This window comes from Aspergillus flavus, chromosome 8, assembly GCF_009017415.1.
Source record: "Aspergillus flavus chromosome 8, complete sequence".
NCBI lineage: Eukaryota > Fungi > Ascomycota > Eurotiomycetes > Eurotiales > Aspergillaceae > Aspergillus > Aspergillus flavus.
The window spans coordinates 3,091,688-3,118,302 of NC_092403.1; the positions used below are offsets into that span (position 1 = coordinate 3,091,688).

A 26,615-nucleotide genomic window follows, 5' to 3' on the forward strand; every position below is an offset into this window, starting at 1 on the left:
GGGGATACATTTGATCAATAACAGAGAGGGTTGGTCCTTTTGGAACAACTTCACGATGTTGTTCAAGGGTCTATAGAAAGAGGAGACGACATCCATAGAGTAGAAACTCGTCGCATCCAATCAAGTCATACGAAGGTAGTAGAGCACGATATATGGTGCATAAGTTGCGCCAGACCCGTTGTCCTTGGATTGGTATATATTTGAATCAGAGTGTGATCCCTCACTCGAACACTTCCCTTCTCTTCACTTCACCTTCCAGGGTAACAACAGTCCCACACCGAGCATGGAGACCAAACATCCGCGACCGCGACCGCCCATGGAGGACATTGTGAGTCCGACCCTTGAGGATCTCATCCATCTAGCATTGCGACGAATGCGGTACCTGGTGGCCCCGGACCTGGACAACAACCACCCTCCACCCCTCTTGTTCCCCCTGGCCGAAAGTATGCGCGGGAATCCCTTCACCGTCGATGATTGGGACACGTACGGAGATCTCGAGTCCGAGTATGGTCGATTAACATATTTGATTTCTGTTTACCCTGAGCGGGGTGCACCCTTCGCCTGTGAGGAGGTGTTGCTCGATCTCCTGCAGCGGCCGAGCTTGCTGACGGAGTGGCCCAACTTTCTGCCTACACTGATAGCTCATGCACAAGCAACCGTGCATGGTGTGGTCCAGAGGATGGTCAGCAGCTCATCCAACCGGACACGATCCGCAAAGTCCGACTACGTTGCTATACCCGTGGATTACAAGGCGACCTCGTCAGCACGCACCATCGCGTTGCAGCTCTGGAAACGCTCTCTAGGTGAGATGGCGTCGCAGCTGGGGAGAGGGCATTTTGACGGAGCATTGGCGTTTTTACAAATCCATGCCTTTCTCAAGGACCCAATCTATGGACTGTCGCGGCCGTTCTCGCTGCAGCAGTTCTTTTTCAGTCACCTGTTGGGGAAATGCATGGCAGCCACTAGGGTACACATCCTGCATGCTAAAGATCTAGAACGGTTGGCCGCGCAAGCCGCTCAAGAGGCCTCGTATCTGGCCAACCCGTTGCTGCAGCGGCTCACTCTCGTCCACTTCAACGCACACCATCAACTTCCCTACGTGAATGTACCCTTGGGCCGATTGGCTCGAGCGGAATTTTCAGTGCCAATGCATGTCCTCGAAGTCGTGGAGGAGATGCTCGGGGCGGTTGCCATGAGCGATGGCCAGGCCTGCCCCCTGGTCCCGATCCTGGTCGCCACATATCCGCGTTACGCCCATGACGACCAATGGCTGATCCCTATCATAGACGGCAATCACCGTGCCACCGCGACACTCTTGCTCCGATTTCTAGCGACACTGACACTGCCCGTCGACCGTCAGGCCATGTTAGAAGGCCTGCGAGGCTACTGCACAGCCCATCACCTCGGTCGGAAATGGCAAATCGATCTCTGCGACGTAGTGACGGAGCTTCACTCCCCGACCAATCGAAAAATGTATGACCAGATAACGAGCCAAGCGGCGCTCGTACGAAAATTTGCTTGGGTCAGGTACATCCCTGCACTCGTCGTGCAGGAGGATGACTTCTACACAATCTGCAAACAGCGATCTGCAGGCAAGCATAAGCCGGTCTTGTTACATCCGTATCACCAGGCTCTCTTTAATGACGACGACATACCTATCGCATTACCGCAAAAGGCAGGACAGACACATGGACGACCCGAACCATTCAGACTTATGTCGCTGACTCCATTTGGGGGCGAACATTCCGGCGGCGTCGATGTCGATGTCGCTCTAATCTGTCAGGCTAAAGTGCGACCAAGCATGAATGGCCTCGCCCAAGAACCTCAACCACATGAGAAAGTGCAGCAGCACCGCGCATGGTCTTGTGTCGTGTCTTGACTTTCGAGAATCAAATCATGTCAGATAGCCCGCTTCCCCAACTAGGCAATAGAGCCTGTGTTCTAAAGATATCTAGTCTTCCCCGCAGCTTACTCGCATTCCGGACGGGCCCTGATCATGGCTGAACGCTTATCTGGATGCATTATTGCCCAGGGGCAGATTCTCCTCAGACCCCGCAACTTGACTTGTTTAGGCTCCGTTTCACCCCCGGAGGGCTTTGGCTGCAGGCTGCAGGAATAATCTGCAGTGAAACCATTAATACTCTTGGCTACGCATGACTCCGACTTGGCAACAGGGTCTGCAGTCCCGGTCTTGACAATCGAGAAATGAGACCGGCGAATAGGGTCTCTAATCCTTGTTCCGAACATTGTCCCTTCTTGGGCTACGCTTGGCGGAGAATTTCGCAGACACGGGGATTCCAATCCTCTGTAAGATGCATACGACTCCGTTGCGTTCGTCATTTGAATTTCTCACCATGGCACTTGTGGTTCAATTGATCGAAATCCGCGGTCAAAAAGGTCAACTGACTCAAGTCCTTGATCGCCATTCCAACTTGTTCACAACACTTACTCCTTCTAAAAAAAAGTAATCGTCGTTGTTCCGGAGACTGTTATCCTTGCATCTTCGCTCCTACATTATACCTAATTAGGAAGCCATGACAGCCTTAGACGACCTGGACCTCTTACCGGAAGACTTTCCGCAGCCGAGTCCGTTTATGTCAGAATGGCCTCTTCGGCGAGACGTGGTCCATATGGATCATGGCTCTTCAGGGGCCTGCCCGACGAAGGTGCTCGAGCACCAAAATGCGTTGCGATGGGAACTGGATCGTGGATCCCCCGAATTTTTCCTCTCTCGCTGGTCGCCTCGCCACCGCGCTGCGAAGGAGGCTCTAGCGCGCTTCGTGCATGCCGACTACGACGAGCTACTGCTGACCCCTGGTTCGACCCTGGGTCTCAACATCGTCACACAAAGCCAGCAGTTCCAGCCAGGCGACGAGCTACTGACGACCAATCATGCATACAGCTCGGTGACCATGCTCCTCCGACATGTTGCAAACCGGGATGGCGCCAAAGTGGTCATCGCGCAGGTTCCATTCCCCGTTGCATCTGAGGAGGAGATTGTCCAAAGTATCCTGGCGTGTGTGACAGAACGAACCCGGTTCGCCATCATTGATCATATTGTCAGCCGCTCCGGCTTGGTGTTCCCCATCAAGCGCATTGTCCAGGAGCTAGCGGACCGTGGGGTCGACACCCTCGTCGACGGTGCCCACGGCCCGGGGCAGGTGCCAGTGGATCTCCATGACATCGGGGCAGCGTACTACACCACCAGCTGCCACAAATGGATGTGTGCTCCGCGCGGGGTGGGATTCCTGTACGCGCGTCGCGACCGGATCCGCCGTCTCAAGCCCCTGATTATTGCTCGCTCTGGCCACTGGCGGGACTCGGACGGGGCCGCCTACAGTTGGTTGGAGCATACCTTTGAGTGGAACGGCTGTCACGACCCATCTGGCGTGCATAGCATGCCAAAGATTATCGAGTTTCTTGAAACCGCGCTGCCGGGCGGTCATGCTGCCATGGTCAAGCGAAACCATGAGCTTGCTGTTGACGCGCGCCGGAAAGTGCTGGGGATACTTGGCATTGGCCTTCCTTGCCCAGATGATATGATTGCCAATATGGTGGTGTTCCCCCTTCCAGAATCGGTGTTACCAGAGACTCAGGGCATTCTCCCTCTGTGCAAGACGCTTTGGGAGGATGATCGTGCAGAGATCCAGTGTTACCACTGGCCGGCCTACCCGAAACGGATCTTCCGATTTAGTGTTCAGCTGCACAACAGCATGGAGCAGTATGTCTGGCTGGCGGGGAAGATCAAGGCCGCACTAGATGAGGAGACTAGAATAGCCCAAGCACATGCTGCAGACGTCAATGGTCTTGGTACATAGAATCGAGTACGCTCCGATGATAGCACAGTGACTCACCTCATGAATTGACTTGAGATTAAAAACGCCACGACCAACGCTAGAGTTTTCATTTTCTTTGTTGTCTCGGGCACATGACCGTACCAACCCTTCTCCTTCCTCCCCCGTATAAATAAATCAACACTTCCAACCCCGCCTCCCAATATTGTGTAGTATTATTACCTCCCAGTCACGGGGCTAAATATAACCCTACTAACAGTACGTATGTATCTTAAAAAAGGCTGAGGTTACATGAAGCACCAAATCCCCTCATTACTCTACTACCTCCCAATTCTGCAGATGATCATCGAGTTCTCATTGGAAAGATAAAATAAAAATAAGAATAACCCCTGCACAAGGTAGTTAGTAAAATATATGCAATATCAAATGTCTAACCAAACCAATCTCAGCCTCACGCAGAATCCACCACCCCTCTCCAACCCCAAAAATTGCCAAAAGTACAAAAAAGCCGTTACTATACTTTTTCACAACACACTCATTCCTCCTCCTTTCATTGGAGAATTATCAGAGGAAAAAAAAAAAAAAAAAAAAAAAAAAAAAAAAAAAAAAAAAAAAAAAAAGAGAGAGAGAGAGAAAAGATGTCTCCGCATGTCAAACCCCGACTCGCGACTTCCTCCGATAAACTCACGATTGAAACCCTGGTCAACGAAGCTTACACCCCCTACATTGAACGGATCGGCCGAAGGCCTGGCCCCATGCTTGATGATTATGGGGCACTGATCGATGCCGGGCGAGTGCATGTGGTGGAGAAGGATGGGGTGGTAAGTGCAATTTTGGTGCTGATTCCCGAGGAGGGGACGATGCTACTGGATAATGTGGCTGTTGCGCCGGCAGCGCAGGGGTTAGGGCTGGGAAAATATTTGATGGGATTCGCTGAGGAGAAGGCTAGAGAGAGTGGCTTCAAACGCATCAGGTTGTATACGAATGAGATGATGGTGGAGAATGTGGGAATTTATGAGAGGTTGGGGTATGTGGAGACTCATCGGGGGTTGGAGAATGGGCTGAGGAGAGTTTATATGGTGAAGGTGTTAGGTTGATTGATTGGAAAGAGCTTGACTTGTCATCGTGTATGTATCTGGCTAACAGGAGGAATCTTTACTGATCAGGTTTTGATGGCGAATTGTTTCAGGTACAGGTAGTCTTCCATATTGTCCTCGACATTCTGGTGAATGAGCATGGCAGCCTCGGCCCCAAACTTCTCGGTCCATTCGGCAATATCATCTTCAAGGGTTGTAACTCGCTATGCCACTTCAGTTAGTGATCGTATGATACGAGGCGTTAGCGATAAATTGACTCACCGGAGGCTGGGGATTGAGTGAAGTACTCTTCAGTGCTGCATCATGGAACGGGATCCAGTTCTGGAAGATATCACGAGCTCGCTGTTGATCTTTTTCTGCTCCCCAGTGCAAGGACCGAGGGTCGTAAGGGATCCCAACAGAACAGCAGTACTCTTCAACGATCCCCTCGGGATCCGCCAAGAGATCATCGGCATCAACAATGCAGATATCGTTCCCGGTTCCGGGACCAATGATCTGAACCTGCACAAGATAGTCAAACAGAATACGTAGCTCCGCGTAGCCCGCATCGGTCGCTTTGAACCCGTTCCACCCGGTGATGTGGGACTTCGGTGGGATAGAGCATTGGTAGAGACTGGGGATACTCTGTCGAGGGTTCCGGATTAAGAAGGTGTAATGGAAGCCGGAAAGAATATCGGGGGGGAAGACAGTTGGGTTAGGAATAGCAGTATGATTTTGCAAGGAATCCATTCTGTTAATGGCCCTCTGCTCGTAATGTAAAGAGGGTGCGATACGAGGATCGGCACCAGGGAGTGGCATCAGGCACTTGGCCATGTCCTTGACAAAGACTCTTTTGCCCTAGGCGCAATTGTTATCACCTTGACACTCCTCTCGCTTCTTGTAGTCAGGGTCACCTACGTTTTGCTTGCTGTCATTGACAAGGCCCAAAGCAACACGGTAAGTGTAGTCTTGGAAGCCATTCTCTGCCCGTAACTTCTCAACGTTCTCATATCTTTCACTCAATTTCTCCGGACCCCAGTGATATGCATCGGAAAAGGGCTCATGGACACAGGCAATATCGTTGTCTCGAGTCAGGAAGGCCTGAGAGTGTTAGTTATTTGAATTGGGCGGGTGTTGTCCGGTTGGGGTAACAGTTAATTTATACCCTTTCAAATGCGGTAGAAATAGCTCGGGGGTGAGTAACAAGGAAGATGGGCTTTGAAGATGAACTTATTCCCACCATTTTGGAATTTAGGTCCGCTGTCAATGCAAGAAACAGAATGCAAACAACCTGTTCGGCTCGCTTTGATTGAACGCTGATGTCGACATAGTCTGCCCCTTTGGCGTAGGTTAAACTTTCCTTTATACTTAGTCCCTAGGGAGGCCAGCTGCCACAGCACACATGTCAGCTTGCGGGGAACAGACCTCTGATGCACCATAATCAGGCGTACCGAGATAGAATACCACAACTGTGATACCTAGGGGTAAAGGTGAATGCATGCGGGCAGGTAAGGCTGATAGTATCCCCGCGCATATTTGCCCTGATTCAACCGGATACACAAATTAGGTACGGCGCAAGTCCGACTGGCTACTCGAGAAAACGAGGAAGGTGCCCTGGAGAGTATCACAAATCCTGCTAGAAGACTACCTTCCATGTAGCGTTCAGTCACGGTGCATAATGCAAGGATGCAAAACTAGGTCACTGCTTGCAGATACGAGATATGCCTTTCGAGCGACAAGGGGTTGCCTATGTTCCTTTCTGTAAGCCGGTTTCTAGGCCAGTGTCAGCGCAATGCCCTGAAGAAGTAATTGCTGCGTGAACTCACCGTAGTCTTACTAGAGGGTCTAACAAATATGTCGACCATGGGCTGTTACCAAAAAAAAAGTACACAAATTCCACGCTTACGACGCTGATACCCGGATAAAATATTGCTTCTTTGGGGTTCTTGCAGGTGCTGCATGTCTGTTAAGTCGTACACTGTCTTGTTCCGCTAAACCTTGGGCTTCGGTAAAATTGCACCGTATCCTGACAGTCAACCACAAGGCTGTGGAGTAGTAGCAGAGAGCCTGATACACTACCAATCGGTGTATCCGACGGGGATTATTCCCCGCATGCATGTGTCAGAGGAGTCTCTGTGCGAGTGTGCTTAATATCTTATGCCCTTTGTCTGAAGCTGATGCAATCCAAACTCTCACTGTTTTACCTAGAATCTTGCTACAACCGTCTCTCATCCCCAGGTGCTCGGTGATCTCTCACCATGGATAAAACCGATATTGCTCATCTAGAGGTCTTGAGCTTTGCGAAGCTTGCGAGCAAAGACCAGACCGAGTTGAACAGGCTTCTCGAGGCTTGTCGCAAACAAGGCTTCTTCTACCTGGATCTTGCTGGTTCCAATGTGTCTCATGGGCTCCATCAGCGACTGAAAGCCCTCTCTTTGATGAAAGATTGGTTTGACCGTCCCAATGAGGAGAAGATGAAGCTTCACAAGGATTCAGTGACCAATGGGTTGGTATTCTGACTCTTCCCTTTCTATAAAAGCTGACTTGATTCAGATACAAGCCTCCTGGTACATTGAGCGGTGTTGTCAAGCATATGAAGGACGGATTTGAGAACATCAAGGTGAGTCGCAGACTATACGATCAATGGCCAATGGTCTCACCATCTAGTAGCTACCACGGGACAACTTCTTGGGAACTGGCGACTCTCTTCCTGAGGTATTCAAGAATGACAAAGAGGTTTTTCGCGACGATCTGGAAATATCCCACGGCGTCACATTGACTATTTTGTCGTGTCTGTCTGATCTGCTCCAGCCACCTGTGCGACTCGAGGATTATCATCAGGAAAATATGTCCTCGCAGTCCACCATGATGTACTTCCGCTACGCCAAGCAGTGCGCAGACAAGTCCAGCGGTGTCGGTCACAACATGCACACCGACCTTGGGACTCTGACTCTCCTTTACTGCGAGCAATGGGGTCTCCAGGTCTATGCGCAGGCCACCAACAGCTGGAAATACGTCCAACCGCGACCAGGGCTGTATGTCGTGAATGTCGGGGATGCGTTGCGATTCTTATCGGGAAATGATTTGTTGAGTGCACTGCACCGCGTTGTGCCGGTTCCAGGCCATGAGAGTGAGTATCGCTACTCGACCGCCTACTTCCTCCGTCCAGGAAACGAAACCGAATTCCGTACGAGCGAGAACACTGTAGTCTCCGCCCTGAACTGGCATGACCAGAAATACAACGTGTTCAAAGCAGCGCATGTGGAGCAGGAAAAGAACACCATTCTTACCGGTGGCATCGGTGCCTTTTAGAGGGAGACCTCCGTTGGTGTTGTGATAGGCTGCTTAGCTATAGATCAGTGCCATTGCTGCCGTAAGACCTAAAAGGTTAGCGAGAATTTCCACAATCAGATTGACAGAGAAGCAAATGTTCCAACTGTTTATAAGAGGAGAATCAGGTTTGGCTGGAGTGAGTCTGCAGATTCAATGATCTCCGCTTTACAGAAACGACCTTTAAGAAATGCTGTTCACTAGTACATCACATCAAAGGCCGCCAGCCGAGGTTACCGAGGTGGAGTGGTATTAACATTGTTGTACATTCCCAGAGTTGAGTAGATGTGCTCAGATGGGTTAAAGAACCCGATCTCCCAAAGTCATAGTATACTAGTATTTTCATGCAATCATTAAACGCTCCAGTTCGCTATGATCCCAAAAACGCCTCGCCGAAGAACTGAGAAGAGAAAAGAGGGAAAAGGGAAAGGGGAAAGGGGAAAGGGGGAAACCAAAAGGGGAAGAGTCCGCTAGATGTGCCTGATACAAATGAGAAGAAAGGTATTCTGCGCCTGGTCTAATCGTCTACGCCCGTTAAACTCGTCGTTCGGTCACCGTCCAGCGCCGCTTGACATGGGGCTCCTTCGAAGGCCTACTCCCCCATAGACCTCGTTGAGAGAGCGTCCTCTGTGGCAGCTGTGGCGTCCAATCTGACGACTCTTCCGACTTCTTGCCGGAGTGGTGGTCATTGTTGCTAGTCCCATTGGACCCCGACCAGGGATCACCGAAGTTGGGGATGATATCGTCCGCCGTGTCCCCTGCCGAGATCGAGTTAGAGCCCCACAGACCGCTGGGACCGCGAGGAGCGGTGGAAGGTCGTGAAAATGTCCACGAACCGGTGCCCGGTCCAGACACAGCAGAAGGACCGATCACGAACCCGCCTTGTGGTAAAGACGGGCGGGTCGAGAATCGAGGACGGTATGCGGACGATGGAGAACTTAAACTACTGGGCGACGAAAGGACGGATGTCGACAGGTTCGTGACCGGCCGTAAATGATCGGTCGACGCCACCAGCTGTAGCTTGTAATCGCGTAACTCGACCTGATCGTTTCCGGGACGATACGGCGCTACAGGTCCGCCGATCGTGTCTGCTTTCTCGGTGACAGCCACCCGGTCCTTCGGGACTGCCAGCGTGAGGGACGCCGTATTGATGTCCACAAGCGCAGGCTCGCCGGTGATGGCTCCGATGAGTGCATTGCAGCCTGCCCCATGAGTGACGATTACCAAGATCGTGTCGGTGGGCTCGTCCTCGTCGTCCGGGATCTTCGACTCCTCTGCGCTCTCGGACACGGATAGTTGCGAATGACGCCGACGCCGACCGGAGGGAAGGGATGCATCGTGCTCCTGATACCAGCGGACCATCCGCTCCAGTCCGGTATGAAAGCGCGTGTGCATCGTACTCCATTCTTCGCCGTACTCACCCCCATTTCCCCAATTCGGCGGGTCTCGCATGCTATCCCACGGATAGTCGATTCTCACACAAGCATCCCGAGCGTGCGTGACATAACCGGTGGGGATCGGATCGGACGGCGAGATGGCATAGCTCGGCGTCGGGGGCATGTACGCCCCATCGGGGATGGGCGGGAGGTTGGTGTTGATTTTGCTGAGCAACCTCCGGGTGCGTGGGGTGTCTGCGGACCGCAGGGTGTCACAACTGCCGGCCCGATTTCTCTGTCCCTCCCGACGCTCGTTTGACGTGTACACGGAATAGACCTTGCGATCCTCCTCTTCAATAGGGGGAGACAGGGGTTTGTTGCCAAGGCTGCCCCAGCCACCCGGGAAAAAGCCCGTGGCAGGTTTAGTATCGGCTTCCGGTACGATGCTGTCGCGTCGTAATAGTTCGGCCTTGGCGGCAGCGATCAGCCTCTCTGACTTAGGGGGCGGGGTAATTTCCTCGAAATAGTCTGGACATAGCCATTCGCCGAGAAAGGCGTCAACACGTAGAAGAGATCGCTGATCACCGGGAGCTGCAGGGGCACTGGTGATTGCGCCAGTGGTCGGCTCCTGTGCTGGAGACATGACGGGGGCGGACAGGAACCCATTCGGCTGACTCCAACCCGGGCCTGGGCCTGTGCTATCGGGATAGTGCTGGCTTATCCCGGAACCGACAGCGATCGAGGTCTGTAGACACCGAAGATAGGGGGAGGAATGGATAACAATTCGACGCTTTCGCTTGGAAGGATGTGGGCGAAACGATGGCAACGTCTCGCCATCTGTTTGCTCGGGAAGGATATCGTTGTCCAGAGACTTTAAAACATTGCCGATACGGGCCCCCAGAGCACGGGACTGAAGCCAACCGCCATAAGAAAGCGGAGGGTCGTAGGGAGTTGGAGACGTCAGATGCCAGTTCTTATCGGCAGCATCTAAACGGGCACCATGTCTAGTACATCACTACCGGTCAGCAAGTTCCGTTAACATAGAAAGAAAGAGGAGAGAAAGAAAAGAACAGAAAATGGAAAAACACCAGTTCGTAACGGAAAGGCCCAAAGTCTTTGAGACATACCTCGCAATAACGATCGCGGCGGGGGCTTTCCCCATAGTGTGGAAGTGCGGGATGTCAAAAGTAGAGAGTTTCTAAACCCGACCGAAGAATGAGATGAAGCGAGCGAAAATAGAAGAAGTGAGAGAGAGGAAAATGTAGGTATGCTGGCAACTGAAGCGACTGGAGAGCCAAGTCAAGGCAACAGTGGCGTAGTGACTCGTTGGATGTTTCGAACCTCCGGCGGGGTAAATAGGGGAAGAATGAGGACGGATCAATAGACGTCTATAACCGCTTCACGAGATGCGCCTCGAAAGTGTTGTATATATTGTTTGTGAAGGGAGGAAACAACAAATACGAGAGATCAGCGAATGCAAGGAGTTGAAGAAGACATGCTGCAGACAAAGCATATCCTATTAGGGATTGTATTGTTTGCTTTCCCTGTCACGCCCCGTCCGCCTGCACGGGGTTTGACTTTTTTTTTTTTTTGTCCTTTTTTGTTTCTTTCTTTGACAGCCAGCATGTGATTTGGGTTAGGTAACCGGATGAGGTCATCGGGGATCGTCATAATCTCACCCGATTGGGATGGCTATGCACTTTAATGTTCCTTTAATGTCGTGGTTACATAAGATTCAGAGTGCACAACTCGTCTTCGGCTGACTTATCAACCCCAAAGGCGGATAGAATTGTCTCTGGGTGGCTCTAAGAGCCGGGGATGCATCCGTTAGGTGCATTTGGGGTCTCTCCTAGTAGATAATCCTCTAACCTTAATTCTCATCTGCAAGCATTCCTAGAGCCGGGGTGCGGGGGTTTTCTTGCAGGAATATTATGTACTCCGTACTGTATAACAACAGGTACCTTAGGCGTAGATCACGTGTCGGGCATGCATCGCGCATCATGTGCCACAACAGACTGGACTTGGGGATCATTGAACCATTCAATGAATTCATAATGAGCTATAGTCTTAGTTATGAGAGATAGTTTCCTGGTTAACTAATCATAACGATATCCTGTCTCATGAGGACTCTGACAAGCATGATAAACGAGTTGGGCTAATCAGAGAAAGATATATATGTGTGTACACCATGGCTGTAACAAGCAGGTTCTTATTGTTAGGTAAGACTCACAATTTCTACTTACTAGAACAACACCGTTTTACAATGCCTTTAGAGCCTTCCTTATTAAACCTTCTAATCTAGTTTTCGCAACTACCGTGTCTTATCAATCAGGTTGGAATCAATTCCGAGCCATGTTCCGTCGGGACGCGAACATTGAATCCGACGGGAATCGAGCGGATCCACAATGCGCAACAAATGACGAGAGCGCAAAGATCAAGTCACTTATTGTAAAACCTGACTAAACATGCTCGCTAGTTAGTATCAAGCAAGGCCGGGGAGAAATTTTAGTAGATATCGCTAATGCGTTCAGGGGCCGTTCTCCATGGATTGTCCCGATCATGGAAGATATAAAGGGCGTCATCCTCGACTAGCTGGACTTTGTTTCCCTTTGAATCTCCATCGAGGGACTAATATACCGAGACGTTACGGAAACCGCTGGAATCAAGATGATGGAGTCTGATATGTACGATGCAACACCGTCTCCATCCGCGTCGAGATCCGACGTAAGCCGCAATGAGTTGAATGGGAAACTGCCGGACGACCCCAATGATGATCCCGAAGCACTGACGCGCACTGACACTACTCTGTCCGCCGTGGTACCGCCGAAGGAGCTGTGGCGGGAGATTCTCTTCGTCGTGGTGGTCTGCATGGCTCAATTCATGACGCAGGCGGGCCTGTGCATCTCGATCGCCCCGGTATATATCATCGGCAGGAGCTTTCAGACGTCCACCCCCGGCGAGTTGAGTTGGTTTGCGGCGGCATACAGTTTGACGGTTGGCACCTTCATCCTGGTCTGCGGTCGGCTCGGCGACGTCTTGGGCCATCGATTGATGTTCATTATCGGCTTCGCTTGGTTCGGTCTGTGGTCGTTGCTGGCGGGCTTCAGTGTCTGGTCGAATCAGGTCTTCTTTGACTGCTGCCGCGCTTTACAAGGAATGGGACCGGCCATGTTGCTCCCGAATGCGATCGCCATCCTCGGGCGCGCATACCCACCGGGCTTGCGCAAAGAGATGATCTTTAGCTTCTTTGGGGCCACCGCGCCGAGCGGCTTCATCATTGGGGGAGTGTTCTCCTCGATCTTGGCACAAATGACGTGGTGGCCGTGGGCGTACTGGGTCCAGGGCATGGTGTGCTTTGCCTTTGCTGTGCTGGGTGTTTTGGTCATTCCGCACACGTCGCGACCTCATTTCCAGAAGGACCTTCCGATTTGGGTGCGACTGGATCTGCTAGGAGCAGCGGCCGGTATCATCGCCCTCGTACTGATCAATTTTGCTTGGAACCAGGCCGCGTTGGTCGGATGGGCCACCCCGTACACCTACGTGCTGCTCATAGTTGGCTTTATCATCTTCGGCGGCTTCCTTTGGATCGAACGCATTGCCCAATGTCCGCTGCTGCCAAGTGCAGTCTTTACCGGTGACCTAGCATGGGTGCTGGGATGTATCGCCGCTGGGTGGTCCAGCTTTGGCATCATTATCTACTACTTTTACCAATTTATGGAGGAAATCAAGGGTAACTCTCCGTTACTAGCCACAGCCAAATGGGTTGCCGCGGCTCCGTCTGGTGCTATAGCGGCTCTGCTGACAGGATTCCTGCTCGGCCGACTGCCCCCTAGTGTCATCATGTTTTGCGCGATGGTCTTCTTTACGGCCGGTCTGTCCGTCTTTGCAACGGTCCCCGTGGACCAGACCTACTGGGCTCAGGCATTTGTAGCTAGCCTTATCACGTCATGGGGCATGTAAGTTGATTGTCTCTCCTAGCCCAAAGTTCACCGCTTTAACAAGTTGCGACAGGGATATGTCCTTCCCATCCGGCACCCTCATCCTCAGCAATTCAATGCCCCACCACCATCAAGGCCTCGCCGCATCCCTCGTGACCACCACGGTCAACTACTCCATCTCCCTCGGACTAGGATTTGCCGGGACCGTGGAGTCGAATGTGAACGATGGTGGACGCAATGTCCTCCGGGGCTATCGAGGAGCTCTTTACTTGGGTATTGGCTTTGCGGGGTTGGGTCTCGTGGTCTCGATTTTGTTCATGTTTGTATCTTGGAGGCGTTCTCAGGCGTCGCACAAGTCTGGATGAGTCTGGCAATAAATCGAGAATTCGTAGACTAGGAGGCAATGTGTATACGTATCTAATCTAATCTAATCTCGAGGATGAGGTCATTACCCGTGCATTGACTTTCCGAGTGGGGAAAAAGTCCCGATCAACACCACAACAGGCACCCGCATTTCAAGGGTACTTCACTCAGCATCTCCTTTCTGAACACCTATGTTGTGCTTCAGGATAGCACCATGGAAGCTCACAATATAGCTGTCGCCACCATCGCGGCACAAGTTCACCAATTCCACAAAAACCAACAACCCTTCCGCATTTACCATGGCTCCACGAACAGCACGCGACAATCGCAACATAGCGCGGCCAACACCATTAACACCGCGAATCTGAACCATGTCCTGGCTGTTGACACAGACCGCAAGACAGTTCTGGTCGAGCCTAACGTCCCCATGGACGAACTCGTCAAGGCCACCCTCCCTCACGGCCTTATCCCGCTGGTCGTGATGGAATTCCCCGGTATCACCGCAGGCGGCGGCTTCTCCGGAACGTCCGGCGAGAGCAGCTCCTTTCGACACGGATTCTTCGATGCGACGGTGAACCGGATCGAGCTCGTCCTAGCTAACGGCGACATTCGTACAGCTTCCCAAAAGGCTCCCGACGAGAAGGAACTCTTCTGGGCTGCGGCCTCATCCTTTGGAACTCTCGGTGTCGTAACTATGCTCGAGATCCAATGTCGCGAAGCAAAACCCTACGTCGAACTAACCTACCACTCCACCTCCAGCATGTCCCAAGCGATGACAGTCTTCCGTGAGGCCACTGCATCCCCCAAAACCGAATACCTGGACGGCATCATCTACGCCCCAGACCACATCGTCGTCTGCGCCGGTCGCCTGGTCGACCTGCCCTCAAATCAAACCCCCATCCAACGCTTCGTACGCGCCCAAGACCCCTGGTTTTATATCCATGCGCAGCGCCAAACTCGAAAAATCCATCGCCCGAACGCCGAACCCCCCGCCTCGGTCACCTACTACGTCCCCATCCAAGATTACCTCTTCCGGTACGACCGCGGTGCATTCTGGACGGGTCGTTATGCCTTCAGTTACTTCGTCACGCCTTTTAATCGTATCACCCGGTATATCCTCGATACCTTTATGCACACCCGAGTCATGTACCACGCCTTACACGAGAGCGGGCTCTCGAAACAACACATCATCCAAGACGTGGCGGTGCCGTACAAAGCGACAGGAGAGTTTCTCACCTGGCTCGATAACAAAGAGACCTTCGGCGCGTATCCGATCTGGTTGTGTCCGCTGCATCATTCGCAGGGGATCATGGCTCGCGGCGCCGAGGCGGGACCGCATCAATCTCAGAAGGAAGAGGACCCTGAGGATGACGGGGACTGTCTGATGAACTTTGGGCTGTGGGCGCCGTCCCCCCATGCGTCGGATACGGGAGCGTTCATTGCGCAGAATCGGCGGCTGGAACACAAGGTCAGGGAGTTGGGCGGGAAGAAGTGGCTGTATGCCCATGCGTACTATACAGAGGAGGAGTTTTGGTCGATCTATGATCGGAAACGCTATGATGCGTTGCGGGAGAAGTATCATGCGGCGCATTTGCCGGATTTGTATCAGAAGGTGCGGGTTAATTTGAGTCCCAAAAGCGATGGGGCCACCGAGGGATGGATCGGGTGGGCGAAGAGGATGGCGTGGGAGACGTGGCCGGTGTGTGGGTTGTACGGAGTATATAAGGCTTGGAGAGGAGGTGACTACTATCTGATCAAAAGCAAGAAGGACTGAGGTGGGAAGTACTGCTTTTACTTCCCGCTATCTGAAAGTTGATTTTAAACTAGTCTTACATGGCCATATACCGGGTGGCTAGCATTGAAGCCAGGACAGGAATTGTAAGGACATCAATGGTATCATAATATATCACATCGCGCTGTTCATGGAAAGAGCTAGGGAGCTTAGTCGCGCGAGACTCCGTATGGGCTCCTCAAATTACTGCACGCCCACTGGCCGTGCCCCCGACAGGTTCACGACGCGACCTCCGCCGGCCGCTGCCAGACTACCACCAGCCACGGGCGGCGGAGGTTGGACCCAACCAGGGACCCGGTCATCCTCCGATTCGCGGGCGGAGATAGTCTGCCAGACATTCGGAAAGCCGGTCGGCAAGGCGCCACGCAGGCGTGCACCGGGAATGGCGAACCGAGGGTTCTTGTGGGTTAAGTAGCCGCGCATTAGTCCCTGGGTGAGGAGAGACGCTAGGATGGATTCAAGCTCTCGCATCATGGGCGTTGGCTTTCCTTGCTCAGTTTCTGAGTCTAACTCGACCCGGTGGGTGTATGGATCTAGTTCATATTGAGAGTAGTCGGCGTCGGGCTGTCCGTCCACCAAGACTCCTGGTGGATTGGACTGCCACTGTCCCATGTCGTCAAAACATCCGTCCGGCGTGAGAAAGTCTTCATATTTGGACAATAATTCTGGGTCAGGCTTGGACTGCGGACCGTCAACCTCGTCAACTCCCCCGAAATCGTGATCGGGTAGTTTATACACCAGTTGCGATCCGAACTCGTTCTGCCCGGCCTGTGCGTCACGGTTTTGACCGGACGGATCAAAGCCGAGAGAGCCATGCAAGGACTGCGCATGTTGTGATTGGAGCCATCGCACTGCAGTTTCGAGTTTGTGGAGGTACAGGAAAGGAGGAGGTCCGCGCTGGGCGGAGCCTTGGGGTTCCCCATGAAAGCCGCCGTGGATGAATACTTTTCGCGCAAGCGCACGCCATACGATGATTTCGCACCGATTGCGCAGGGCAAGGAGAATGCCCTTCTGTGCAAACCATTCCGTGGCCGGTGAGTCCAGCGCAAGATGCTCTCGGAAGGCAATGTAATCACCGCGAACGATGAGTCGACAGATCGGAACAAATTTGTCGGCTAGCCCCTCTGATTCCGGCCGTTGTAGCAACTCTAATGAAGGAAAGCGACCCATGATGATGTTACATGGTATCAGGTACGTCAGGATGACTCGCTTTTGGCTGAGCGCCTGGCGATGGCATTGGTCGTAGGCGGATTGAAGGGCGATCTGGGCGGGGTAAAAGAGATTGTTGGAAAAAAGATATCGTCCGAGGTAGTAAAGGTAGGTCACTCTTTGGGAAGCGGGGAAGTATTTCAGCGGCGGGGACTGGGCGCTGATACTAGAAAACATCTGTTCTGCATTTCGGAGTTTCCCGCACTGGAGTCATCTGCGTCAGTTCCTAGGAGCGGTCGAAGAGGTCTCAATCTGGACCGTACCTGGAAAAGCAACTTCAGGCACAGGTTGGCCATGAGATAGATGCCCACCCGCTTGCCCTCGGGCTTGCCATGAACCCCCGGGGTTCCGCTGCGATCCGTGAGGCACTTGATGAACGCTTCCCGGACGACATTCGCGGATTTCTCGACTAATGTCACTTTCTCAATGCTCTCGTCCTGATCAGAGCGACCCTCCATTCTCAACAAATGTGCGATCAATTCGGGGCGGCGATCGAGGCCCATGGCCAGCTTCGCGAGGACTTTGGAAAGGTACAGGACGGTGGGTAGCACGATCACACCGTATTGACTGTCACCGAGTGCAAGAACAGACTGGCTATGGGCGGGGACGACCGCAGAAACAATCAGTAACCGGCCAGGACGACAGGAGCCCAGCGTTACTTCCGATGGCGGTGATATACCATAGAGAGTAATGCTGCGATTCAGGTGAAGGATGCATCCAGAAGGACTTACTTCACCAGCCCTTTCAGCAGGTTGTAGGTTTCGAGCAGGTTGTCGACGTTCACGTCGCGGAGAAATGTGAAATACAGCTTCATGAAGGTCGGAAACGCGGTCCATGAGCTGCCATTCCTGGTGCGCGGGACGAGCCCTTCGCATCGGCGCAGGAGATCAGCCTCTTTCGGTCCATTGGGATATTGCTGCCGTAACTCCTCGACCATCTGTCGGTAAATGTCGGACAACGGAGGTTCGATTTGTAGGAAATCTTGGAGCTTCGAGCCGTCGCGATTCCCAATAATCTCTGAGATCCCCGACAAGAATTTGTCAAGGACCGGAGCGCCTTGCATGGCCATATTGGTGAATGGGTTCTTGGGAGATGGTTGGCGTCAAGGAATGAAAGCTGGTGGGCGAATGAAGATCGTCATGGGCGTGGAGTTCGCACGACGCGTGGAGGAAAAGGTTTTAGCGATAGTTGCACATGGTTATCGAAATCCAATATTTAGAGTGCGCGTATAAACAACAACGGTGACAAGGTGGAATTGGCCCGTGGAGGTCGAGGTCGACACAATTGAGGATCACATTATCGCTGGAAGTTCTGGCGGATGCCATGCTTGACCGCCCTAGACCCAATCGGGAACAGGTCACGTTTTGGGCAGAATATCCACGTCTCTTGTGTTTACAGAGTATGTTCCGTATTGTCAAGTATCATTAACACACACACACACACACACTCAGTTACGACTTAGTATTCCCACGGATTGATCGCATCTCCAGTAAGAAGTCGGTGATGTTGACTAGTTGGACTGGGTTGATCATGATCCGTCAATCAATGAAGATCAGTCGCCTCCAATGACGTTCCGACATGGGATTCCACACCAGGATATCCTAACATTTTGAATTTCCATATGAAAAAGGCTGGACTCCAGGACAGATGAAATAGTAACTCGTCAGTACGACTCGGGACGGAAACTGGTTCGAAGACGGAGCTAACGGGAACAGGCAACTCCCGATAAGATAAGATGCACCTGGGAAGGGATGATGCCTGAGAAAACAGGATGGAAATGGGGAGAGACGGGATGTGATGGCATGAGAGAGGAACATAACGTAATGGAGGCAGCATGGATTCTGACCAGATCTCTCCCGCATGATGAAACCATTGGTTCTTCTTGCGTGGCCTTCTCCTTTTCACATGCATTGAAAAGAAAACGACCTTCCGACCAGTGATCCACCCACTACGTCATGGTTTTGCATCTTGCTGCCATTGAAAAAGCGCCTCGATTCTCTCCTCTCGTCGTCTTTCTTTGACACACACAAACTATCGAAAATAAACTGATACACAACCGTTTCTTACTTTTCCCTTTTGTATCAATTGACTGGCTAGTTTCGGTGAATCCTCAAAGACAGCCACCATGGTTCAGCCAGGGACGTCACAGTCCTCCTGGGTGGACTTCATCAAACACCCTTTCGTGGGCACCTTCACCTTTTTCTATCTCCTGTTTCAAGCGGTTCTCAACTGGTTCTTTGCTCCTGCCCCTCCGCCACCCGCTTCACTCGTCAATGGCCTTCCCAAGAAGCGAGTGGCTGTCATTGGTGCTGGGTTAACGGGCGTGTCCGCCGCAGCTCACTGTGTTGGTCATGGATTCGACGTACAGATCTTCGAGGCGCGTTCCAAGGCGAAGGGATTGGGCGGTATCTGGAGTGTATGTTTTCATGATTTTCAATTACAAGACAATGGCTGATACAATGACCTGGCAGAGGGTGAACTCCACGTCCTCCTTGCAGATTCATAGTATCATGTACCGATTCCATCCGTCGGTGAAATACGATAATGCGTATCCGACGCAGGGAGAGATTCGTGAGCAAATTGTAGACGTGTGGAAGCGCTATGGCCTGCAGAAACATACGGCATTCGAAACCCCCGTGACCTCCGTGAAGCAGGCCAAGGATGGCAAATGGATTATCAATGATGACGAAGAGAAATACGGCCGCTTTGATGGCGTGGTGGCATCGGTAGGTGTCTGTGGAGACCCGAAGATGCCGCCGTTGCCCGACCAGGAGCAGTTTAAAGGTAATATCTATCACTCGTCGGAACTGGATGGCAAGGATGTCGAAGGGAAAAAGGTGCTCATCATCGGCGGCGGTGCCAGCGCCATTGAGGCCCTGGAGTTTGCGGTTCAGTCAAAAGCGGCGGAAATCGATGTCCTGTCGCGGTCGGATAAGTGGATCATCCCCCGGAACGTGCTGGTGCAGTCCTTGTTGGCGTTGAACATCTTTGGAATGGAGACATCCTTTTCGTGGATCCCGGAATGGTTCCTGCACAAGTTCTTCTATCGGGATTTGCAGGATATTGCACCCTCGGGCGGCCTCTTCACGACAACGCCGATGGCGAACTCGGAGCTCTTCGACAAGATTCGGGAGGGTAAGGCGCGATGGCTGCGCGGCGATATTGTCTCCGTGAAGGAGAACGGGATCCTTTTCAATCGCCGCGCCAGAAAGGTGCCCAAGGGCGGTCCGGGCCATGAGTCGGTCATCACGGGAGATGTTATTATCATGGCGACCGGCTTTAAGCGTCCGTCACTATCCTTCTTGCCTGACGATGCGTTCGAAGAGCCGTATACCCCACCTAGCTGGTATTTGCAGGTGTTTCCCCCGAAGTACCCCGAGATTTGCGCCAACAATAGCACTTATGTGGACGCTATTGGAACCGTGGGCAATATGCATATTGGCATCTACACGCGCTTTTTGCTCATGTTCTTGACGGATCCCTTGACGCAACCCACGGAGGGTCGCATGAAGACTTGGATCGACTTCACCCGCTTTGTGAAACAACATTCCCCGACCAACGCATTCGACTTCTTCACGTACTCCGAATTGATCTACTGGTTTGTGTTTGTGATCCTGGTCAACCCATTCCGGTGGAAGTGGGCACCGTTCGTGCTGTTCGGTGTTGGCCGAGCGCTCCCAATGGGGGTGGTCAGGCAAGAAGAGTCGTTCCGCAAGCAGTTGAAGCAACAGCGCTAAATCATGTTTTCAAGCACTGGATTAGAGCTGTTTATCGAATGAATGGGTACTCTTCCATTCTCTCATTTGACCAGGGACACTCGAACTGCGCCTGGCCGGTACATCTGAGCCAATCGGGCTGATGTGCGCACTTCTCGCATCTCGGTGTCTCGCGGTTACACCGCGACCTAAAAATTGATTGACGCGGCACATAGATGATTAATGAGGTCATGTCTGCTTACATAGTTGAAGCATATTGCGACGCATGTAGCAAGCATTTTAATGAATGAACATTGATACAAGTTACTATGCCAGCGCCCTGTAATTCAGATCTGCCATATGCAGTTCCTACATGTAGATGAAGAGTGCTCAGAATGTCTCAACAGCTCACCCTCTGCCAACCCAGCCGGTTCTAGCATCTAATGACACAATGGAGACAGCAGTAGCCTGGCATTGGATGTAAATCCTTTCACCGTCATGATGCCGAGGGACAAGAACTGAGACACCAGCGTCCTCTAGCCGATCACTTCAAAAGGCAGTGTAGCATAGCACGAGTTTTGGTATCAATGATAAAAGATCATATCCCAATCCCTTGAACAGACATCCTTACACCTGGTGGTCCAGAGAGCTGGCAGAAGTATGGATATCAACCAATGTCTTTAAATTCAAAATCACCCCATAGGAAACCTCTTTCTCGCACAAGGAAAATAGCATAGCTACACCTCTTAGTATCAAGCATTAATCTAGACCATCGAGGAAACAACTGAATGCATCTGATATCTGTTGGAGTGGTCTACTCAAGAACTGATCACAACGTTGTAGGGCTATGATCTGGGCATGGTGTAGCACGTGTCCTTCCAGCGAGTCGCAGCTGCGGTGCCAGCCATACAGTTTGGCGACCAGAGCATCTTAACTGCAAGGAAGAGACGTCCCAGACCAGAAATCGGTCAGCTTGGCAGCTTGCCCATGGGGTCCGAGGGGTTCATTTGCCCGCAGGGCCAAACTTCAGTATTGCTCGAGGGAAATGCCGAGGGAGAGGAGGAGAAGTGGAGTGCGCATCCCATGGATCCATACGTGTCGTTTGAAGCGCGAGGATCAGTGGCAAAATGTCATGTAGGAACTAGCATGTCAAGACTTGAGGTAAGGCTGGATTCAATCATTGGGAATTGTATAATATCGTGTGGAGGAAGTGCCTCAGAATGATCAGTTTAACCAGCCATTGGATGCGTGATTCAGTAGAAGGACTGTCATCGCATGCAACCGGCTCGTCATTGCCAAGAGGCCCCGAACGACAGGACAGCCTCATATGAGTTCTAGACATCGAAGGCAATGTGATTCCCAAAGATGGGATGTTGTCATAGACATTCGGCCGAGGTATCAAGATTGAGAATCGACCAGACGTCAATGTCGATATTGAATTTCGGAATTGAAGGATGGCAAAAGGTGTTCGGGCCCGAAGAGGTTCATCGCACGTATTTTGTGTGGGCTGACGTTCTCTACCATGGTTCGTCTCGTACCTGCGTGAAGCTATTGGTGCGCTACGTAACTTAATTGGTAATACTGAGCTTCATGCATACCATAAAATCGCGCATAAATTATACAAGGTTTCTGCCCTACCCCCATCGATCTCGGAAAACCGATGTTGGCCAAATCTGGAGCACAACCCCCGCAAATATCCCAACTTTATGTCCGTTCAGGCGTGGGGGATCCTGCTTTGTGCGAGTGGATATAGGCCATGATGGTACAGCTTGATCCTTACAAATCACACCGGCTGGTTCCGTCCTAACCTAGTAAGTCCCCTATGGTCTGATTGGGGACTGTAAAGGTTCGGGTTCGCCGGCTGATGCTGTCACTGATCTAGGTTATGTGGAAGCATACAACCGATCGCCTTGACCGGGCCGGTTCGGAGAAGAACGGCATGGATCATTTAAAGTTGGGACGCAAAATTGCTTCGAGAATAACCATTGACCAGTGTGGGAAAAGTGGAATCTCGAAAAGCCAAACCTGCAGTACCTCTGAGCTCTTCTGTCTGACACACAATGTGGGGACTTGCCGAGATGAGCAGCTCAGCAGAGAGGGGAACAGTTCTAGAGTATTTTTTTTTTTTTTTTTTTTTTTAAAAAAAAGGAAATACATGATTATCCAAGCTTGGACCGAGTGAAATGAAACCATTGAATTGACCATTAACCGTTGGGGAAACGGTTGGCATATACCCAAGGAAGACTGTTATGATCGGCACCAATTTCTGTACATATCACGCAGTAGCTTGAGATTTTGCGAGGCTCTCCTGACTCTGCCAGTGCTCGGCATAGTCAAAATCTTACACGAAGGCAAATGTTCTAGAAAGGATTCAAAATTACCAAGGGGCCCAGTTGGATCTGCGCCGTGCATCTGCTGGACGAAGCACACACGGTATAGAACGGCATAACAGGTTTTGTATGGTTCATGCTAGTCGTATCTTAGGTACAAGATGAGACGACGGCACACGGCTTAATCAACCTACGAGCATATGGTTGGGTAGAGTGCGATTGCATCTAGGGCCATACCCACTGGTGTTGGTGTGGATATCACATCGTCCCTGCGTGGTCAGCTCCACATTTCCTCGATTCTGTTCTCTGGACCCTGAAAAATCTCTTCGTCCGCGGGGAACGATAGAATTCCCACACAAGACCTGTATGAATCTACGTTTTACTTGCACTTATGGGACCCCGTTCGGCTTGTAATCCTCCCATCGTTGTGCCTAGGATGCATAAGACCCCTCGCGATATATTTAGAAACCCTGGCAATTATAGTCAATATTATCATATTATGTGACCAATGCGCCCCCATTGGCTCGTGCTGATGGAGTCAGATGGCCAATTGGTAGCCAGAACCCTAAATTGCAACTTCTTGATGTCAGGGAAAAATGTCCCGTGCAGTTGACCCAAATTAGGGATCTCAATCGCCCAGATACGACTTGGCAAGCAGCTAAAACGAGAAAATTCAGCTGGTGGCCCAATGATGCCAGTGGTTGCGGCCCGCGGCTTTGGGTTTATGGACCTCGGCCCACATGGTGTACCGATGGTGGTTTTACCCTTCGCACTCCAACCACAGCTGAGCTCAACCATTAATAAATTTACTATGACTGGTGGAGACTCCATTGATCCTTCGGCCGTTCCAGTCCATTCATGTATACGAATCTGCTGATCAGGGGCCTCGACGTTCCATTCGACTCGAAGCCCATCGCCAACGAGGAGCCATCTCGGGTTTGCGACCCAGTAGAAAGGCCCTCGATGTTGGGCATCGGCTTTCGTTCGGGCATGCTGTTGCATTGGATAAACTCGCACGATTATCCCTGGTTGGAGGAATGGCTCATCTCTTCGAAAACACTCCTGGCCCGAAAGGGTGATTGCGATATTGCTCCTGAGGCACTTGTGGACGAACTTGCCCCGATTTGGTCCGTGGTTGTTGTTTGTTATACCGTCCATGTAAAAAAGCAATGAAAGCCCTAACGGCTTAGCAGCTGACTCTATCGAAACATGTTGGAGACGAAGTGCCCATAAAGTGGACCTCGGAGTGCCAGCCGCGGCGATGGATCTTCGCTACTCTCAGACAGGCAAGTGATAAGTGCATCATGGATTGAAGCGGATCTTGCCCGGCTCAGAATAAGGTTCCTCGATCGTAGAGTACTTTCTAAATCCATGGATATCGGAGAGGCCATCCCCTATGACAATTAGTCTTCGCACTAGGGTGTAGGTTTCTCCATTTTTGAGGCCAACCCATTGGCAAATTCCAATCTCCTCGACTTGGCGCGCCTGTCTCGGGGGTGCATCTGTTATATCAAGCATGCAGTAGCCCACTTCTTGAACCCGAGCTAGTTGATGCACAGCGTTGTCTGCTTTCATCCACACAAGGGCCTCGTTCTTTTGCCATTCGGTATGGCAGATCTTGGCTTTTACGATGACAAGTCATTTCTCCCTGAACAATGGACAGAATTCGGCCTCGGCGTTCTCATTGTCTTCGTGCGAATGGGTGTTCGGATCCGGACTGTGGGTGTTAGAGGTTTTCAAGGTGATGATTATTTCGCATTCCTGGTACGATCAACTCTTCTTACTGATGCCCTTCTCAGTATCCTGGAAAGCTAACGAAATGTACTAGGCGATAGGCCTCCTAACAATGGATGCTGTAACAGTACACCTATCATGTAAGGATATCTCTCCCAGGGCTTACTGTCATCAGTGCTAACATCCAAGAAGACGTATTAGGTACCAATTTAGAGATACCACATGGTCTACATGGTTCCCTCACACCGACCCAATATTCCTCGGTTGTAGCGGGCTCCAAGGCGGAACTCGCTGCCTGGTACTCCTACACTGCCCTGATTTGGGTCATGAAAGCCAAAATGCTATTCCTCTAGTAAGAATCCGTGCTTCCCCCTTATAGGACTTCGGACTAAGACGAACTGCCCTATGGAAAAGTAAGCGTCTGACCCTTGGGTTATGGCAATCTCGGGTCATCAAATGGCTTGCGGTGTTTTGCGGGCTTGCCTACATTGCAGTGTTTCTTACTGTGACATTTGGATGTCATCCGTAAGAACCCTTCGATATCTACTTTCCATCGTACGCCCATATGTGCTAATGCACCATGACTAGTATATCGAATAATTGGAGAGTATATCCTCCACCGTCCAGTAAGCAACAGCTTCACTCCGGAGGGCTGCATGATGTTAATATCTTCCAGATAAGTGTGGACTCAAAATCCAAAACGTGATAGTTACGTGCATCTTGAACGTCACGTATGCATATCTACCGCAACCCCCTCTATGTGAATCGAGCTGACCAGTTCCTGATAGCACTGACTTAGCTCTGTAAGATACTTGGACATCCCTGGATATTCCTCCCTACTCACATCCCATCGTTCCAGGCTCTTCATTCCAATCCCATTACTCTGGAAAGTAAAAACATCGTTCTCGAGGTAATACGCAGTCCATTATACATACAAGAATCGCTGGAAAGAGAGCACCCCCTGACTGACCTGCTTTCGAATAGAAAACTCGTCATCGCCGTATTCCTTAGCTCCGGCATCTTCGTCATCACCGCGTCGATTATTCGAACCGCTCTCACATTAAAGGCAGAACCGTCTAGTATCACCGTCAACCGATGGGGAATCCGCGAAACCTTTGTCGGCGTCGCCACAGTTAACCTTCCCATCCTGCGCCCGCTGTTCACCAAGAGATTTTGGAAGTCGAATTACGTGGAGGATGGCTCCAGTGGCCATCCATATGGATACCATGGCGGATCGGAATCGTACAACTTGACGACACGGACAAAGAAGAGCTCACGGCGGGAGAGTATGAAAGCGATTAATGAGTCTAGCCAGGATGGAGGTTACGACGTCTATGTCAGCACCAGCTATAACGTGAAGGTTGAACAAAAGCATACGCGCGAAGGCGAATCATCCGACGGCCATCACCCTAGTAGTGTTTGGGAGATTGATAAAAAGTCGATAGTCTAATACAGCACTTGGGCCAGGCTTAAACCTCGGCTTTCCTTTCTACACTAAGCTCATGCTAAACCAAATTTTCGTTTCATTTATTTTTTGTACTAATTAGGGAACTGGGGGCGAGGACGGCTTCGAGCTCCACCTCCCTTTTCTGGCAGCATGGGAGTTGTCAAGTTGTAACCCCTATAAGAGCGGGAAATACTACTATTAAGACACTTTCATTGATAGCTGGTGTCTAATATATCCATGATGCCTTCAGATCCTCCACTCAATACTAGATCCGCCAGCCCGTCGAACTCACCAGGGACCAAAAATGGGTCTTCCTCAAGGTAGGTGGTGATTGATCAATTATAAGTGATGCGTTATATAATTATAATTAGCGCAGACAAACGTCCAGACCGAAACAGGATAGGATCGCGAGCCATAAAATCCAAGCGTATTGGCATACGTGGATCCGTCAATTAGGGCTGCAGCGAAGCAAGACTCTTCAGTCGTAGGACGGTAGCAGCACTTCGTAGTCCAACCGATCGGCAGAGAGGA

The 26,615-nt window shown here is 51.4% G+C and overlaps 12 protein-coding genes across 12 annotated transcripts; 9 read left to right on the plus strand and 3 right to left on the minus strand.

Moving 5' to 3' along the window:
* Nucleotides 1–283: 283 nt before the first annotated feature.
* Nucleotides 284–1,879, plus strand: F9C07_12896 (uncharacterized protein; the record flags this gene model as incomplete). The annotated part of the gene is made up of 1 exon (XM_041287449.1): nucleotides 284–1,879. One exon carries the CDS (start codon nucleotides 284–286, stop codon nucleotides 1,877–1,879), a length of 1,596 nt encoding a protein of 531 aa, XP_041150766.1.
* A 655-nt stretch (nucleotides 1,880–2,534) lies between these two features.
* Nucleotides 2,535–4,891, plus strand: F9C07_12895 (putative cysteine desulfurylase; the record flags this gene model as incomplete). Its single annotated transcript, XM_041287448.2, has 2 exons — nucleotides 2,535–3,810; nucleotides 4,416–4,891. The coding sequence occupies 2 exons, from the start codon at nucleotides 2,535–2,537 to the stop codon at nucleotides 4,889–4,891; spliced, it is 1,752 nt and encodes a 583-aa protein (XP_041150765.2).
* A 65-nt stretch (nucleotides 4,892–4,956) lies between these two features.
* Nucleotides 4,957–6,113, minus strand: F9C07_2237487 (uncharacterized protein; the record flags this gene model as incomplete). Its single annotated transcript, XM_041287439.1, has 4 exons — nucleotides 4,957–5,094; nucleotides 5,153–5,728; nucleotides 5,789–5,971; nucleotides 6,036–6,113. 4 exons carry the CDS (start codon nucleotides 6,111–6,113, stop codon nucleotides 4,957–4,959), a joined length of 975 nt encoding a protein of 324 aa, XP_041150763.1.
* A 1,015-nt stretch (nucleotides 6,114–7,128) lies between these two features.
* F9C07_12892 (gibberellin 20-oxidase family protein) lies at nucleotides 7,129–8,182 on the plus strand (the record flags this gene model as incomplete). Its single annotated transcript, XM_041295184.1, has 3 exons — nucleotides 7,129–7,376; nucleotides 7,424–7,490; nucleotides 7,541–8,182. 3 exons carry the CDS (start codon nucleotides 7,129–7,131, stop codon nucleotides 8,180–8,182), a joined length of 957 nt encoding a protein of 318 aa, XP_041150762.1.
* Nucleotides 8,183–8,734: 552 nt separating this feature from the next.
* F9C07_2287807 (uncharacterized protein) lies at nucleotides 8,735–10,738 on the minus strand (the record flags this gene model as incomplete). The annotated part of the gene is made up of 2 exons (XM_041295189.1): nucleotides 8,735–10,580; nucleotides 10,704–10,738. The coding sequence occupies 2 exons, from the start codon at nucleotides 10,736–10,738 to the stop codon at nucleotides 8,735–8,737; spliced, it is 1,881 nt and encodes a 626-aa protein (XP_041150761.1).
* Nucleotides 10,739–12,243: 1,505 nt separating this feature from the next.
* Nucleotides 12,244–13,879, plus strand: F9C07_12890 (major facilitator superfamily domain-containing protein; the record flags this gene model as incomplete). The annotated part of the gene is made up of 2 exons (XM_041287446.2): nucleotides 12,244–13,532; nucleotides 13,588–13,879. The coding sequence occupies 2 exons, from the start codon at nucleotides 12,244–12,246 to the stop codon at nucleotides 13,877–13,879; spliced, it is 1,581 nt and encodes a 526-aa protein (XP_041150760.2).
* A 212-nt stretch (nucleotides 13,880–14,091) lies between these two features.
* F9C07_12889 (FAD binding domain protein) lies at nucleotides 14,092–15,651 on the plus strand (the record flags this gene model as incomplete). The annotated part of the gene is made up of 1 exon (XM_071507915.1): nucleotides 14,092–15,651. One exon carries the CDS (start codon nucleotides 14,092–14,094, stop codon nucleotides 15,649–15,651), a length of 1,560 nt encoding a protein of 519 aa, XP_071367560.1.
* Nucleotides 15,652–15,852: 201 nt separating this feature from the next.
* F9C07_12888 (uncharacterized protein) lies at nucleotides 15,853–17,947 on the minus strand (the record flags this gene model as incomplete). Its single annotated transcript, XM_071507914.1, has 3 exons — nucleotides 15,853–17,082; nucleotides 17,142–17,472; nucleotides 17,610–17,947. The coding sequence occupies 3 exons, from the start codon at nucleotides 17,945–17,947 to the stop codon at nucleotides 15,853–15,855; spliced, it is 1,899 nt and encodes a 632-aa protein (XP_071367561.1).
* A 954-nt stretch (nucleotides 17,948–18,901) lies between these two features.
* On the plus strand, nucleotides 18,902–20,912 carry F9C07_2287811 (flavin-binding monooxygenase-like protein). Its single transcript, XM_041295183.2, has 2 exons — nucleotides 18,902–19,294; nucleotides 19,350–20,912. The coding sequence occupies exons 1-2, from the start codon at nucleotides 19,004–19,006 to the stop codon at nucleotides 20,613–20,615; spliced, it is 1,557 nt and encodes a 518-aa protein (XP_041150758.1). The 5' UTR covers nucleotides 18,902–19,003; the 3' UTR covers nucleotides 20,616–20,912.
* A 2,849-nt stretch (nucleotides 20,913–23,761) lies between these two features.
* On the plus strand, nucleotides 23,762–24,216 carry F9C07_12886 (uncharacterized protein; the record flags this gene model as incomplete). The annotated part of the gene is made up of 2 exons (XM_071507913.1): nucleotides 23,762–24,043; nucleotides 24,097–24,216. The coding sequence occupies 2 exons, from the start codon at nucleotides 23,762–23,764 to the stop codon at nucleotides 24,214–24,216; spliced, it is 402 nt and encodes a 133-aa protein (XP_071367562.1).
* Nucleotides 24,214–25,240, plus strand: F9C07_1962235 (uncharacterized protein). Its single transcript, XM_071508536.1, has 4 exons — nucleotides 24,214–24,667; nucleotides 24,732–24,777; nucleotides 24,830–24,989; nucleotides 25,052–25,240. The coding sequence occupies exons 1-4, from the start codon at nucleotides 24,455–24,457 to the stop codon at nucleotides 25,164–25,166; spliced, it is 534 nt and encodes a 177-aa protein (XP_071367563.1). The 5' UTR covers nucleotides 24,214–24,454; the 3' UTR covers nucleotides 25,167–25,240.
* Nucleotides 25,218–26,087, plus strand: F9C07_2075810 (uncharacterized protein; the record flags this gene model as incomplete). Its single annotated transcript, XM_071508816.1, has 4 exons — nucleotides 25,218–25,263; nucleotides 25,314–25,368; nucleotides 25,426–25,440; nucleotides 25,622–26,087. The coding sequence occupies 4 exons, from the start codon at nucleotides 25,218–25,220 to the stop codon at nucleotides 26,085–26,087; spliced, it is 582 nt and encodes a 193-aa protein (XP_071367564.1).
* Nucleotides 26,088–26,615: the final 528 nt, after the last annotated feature.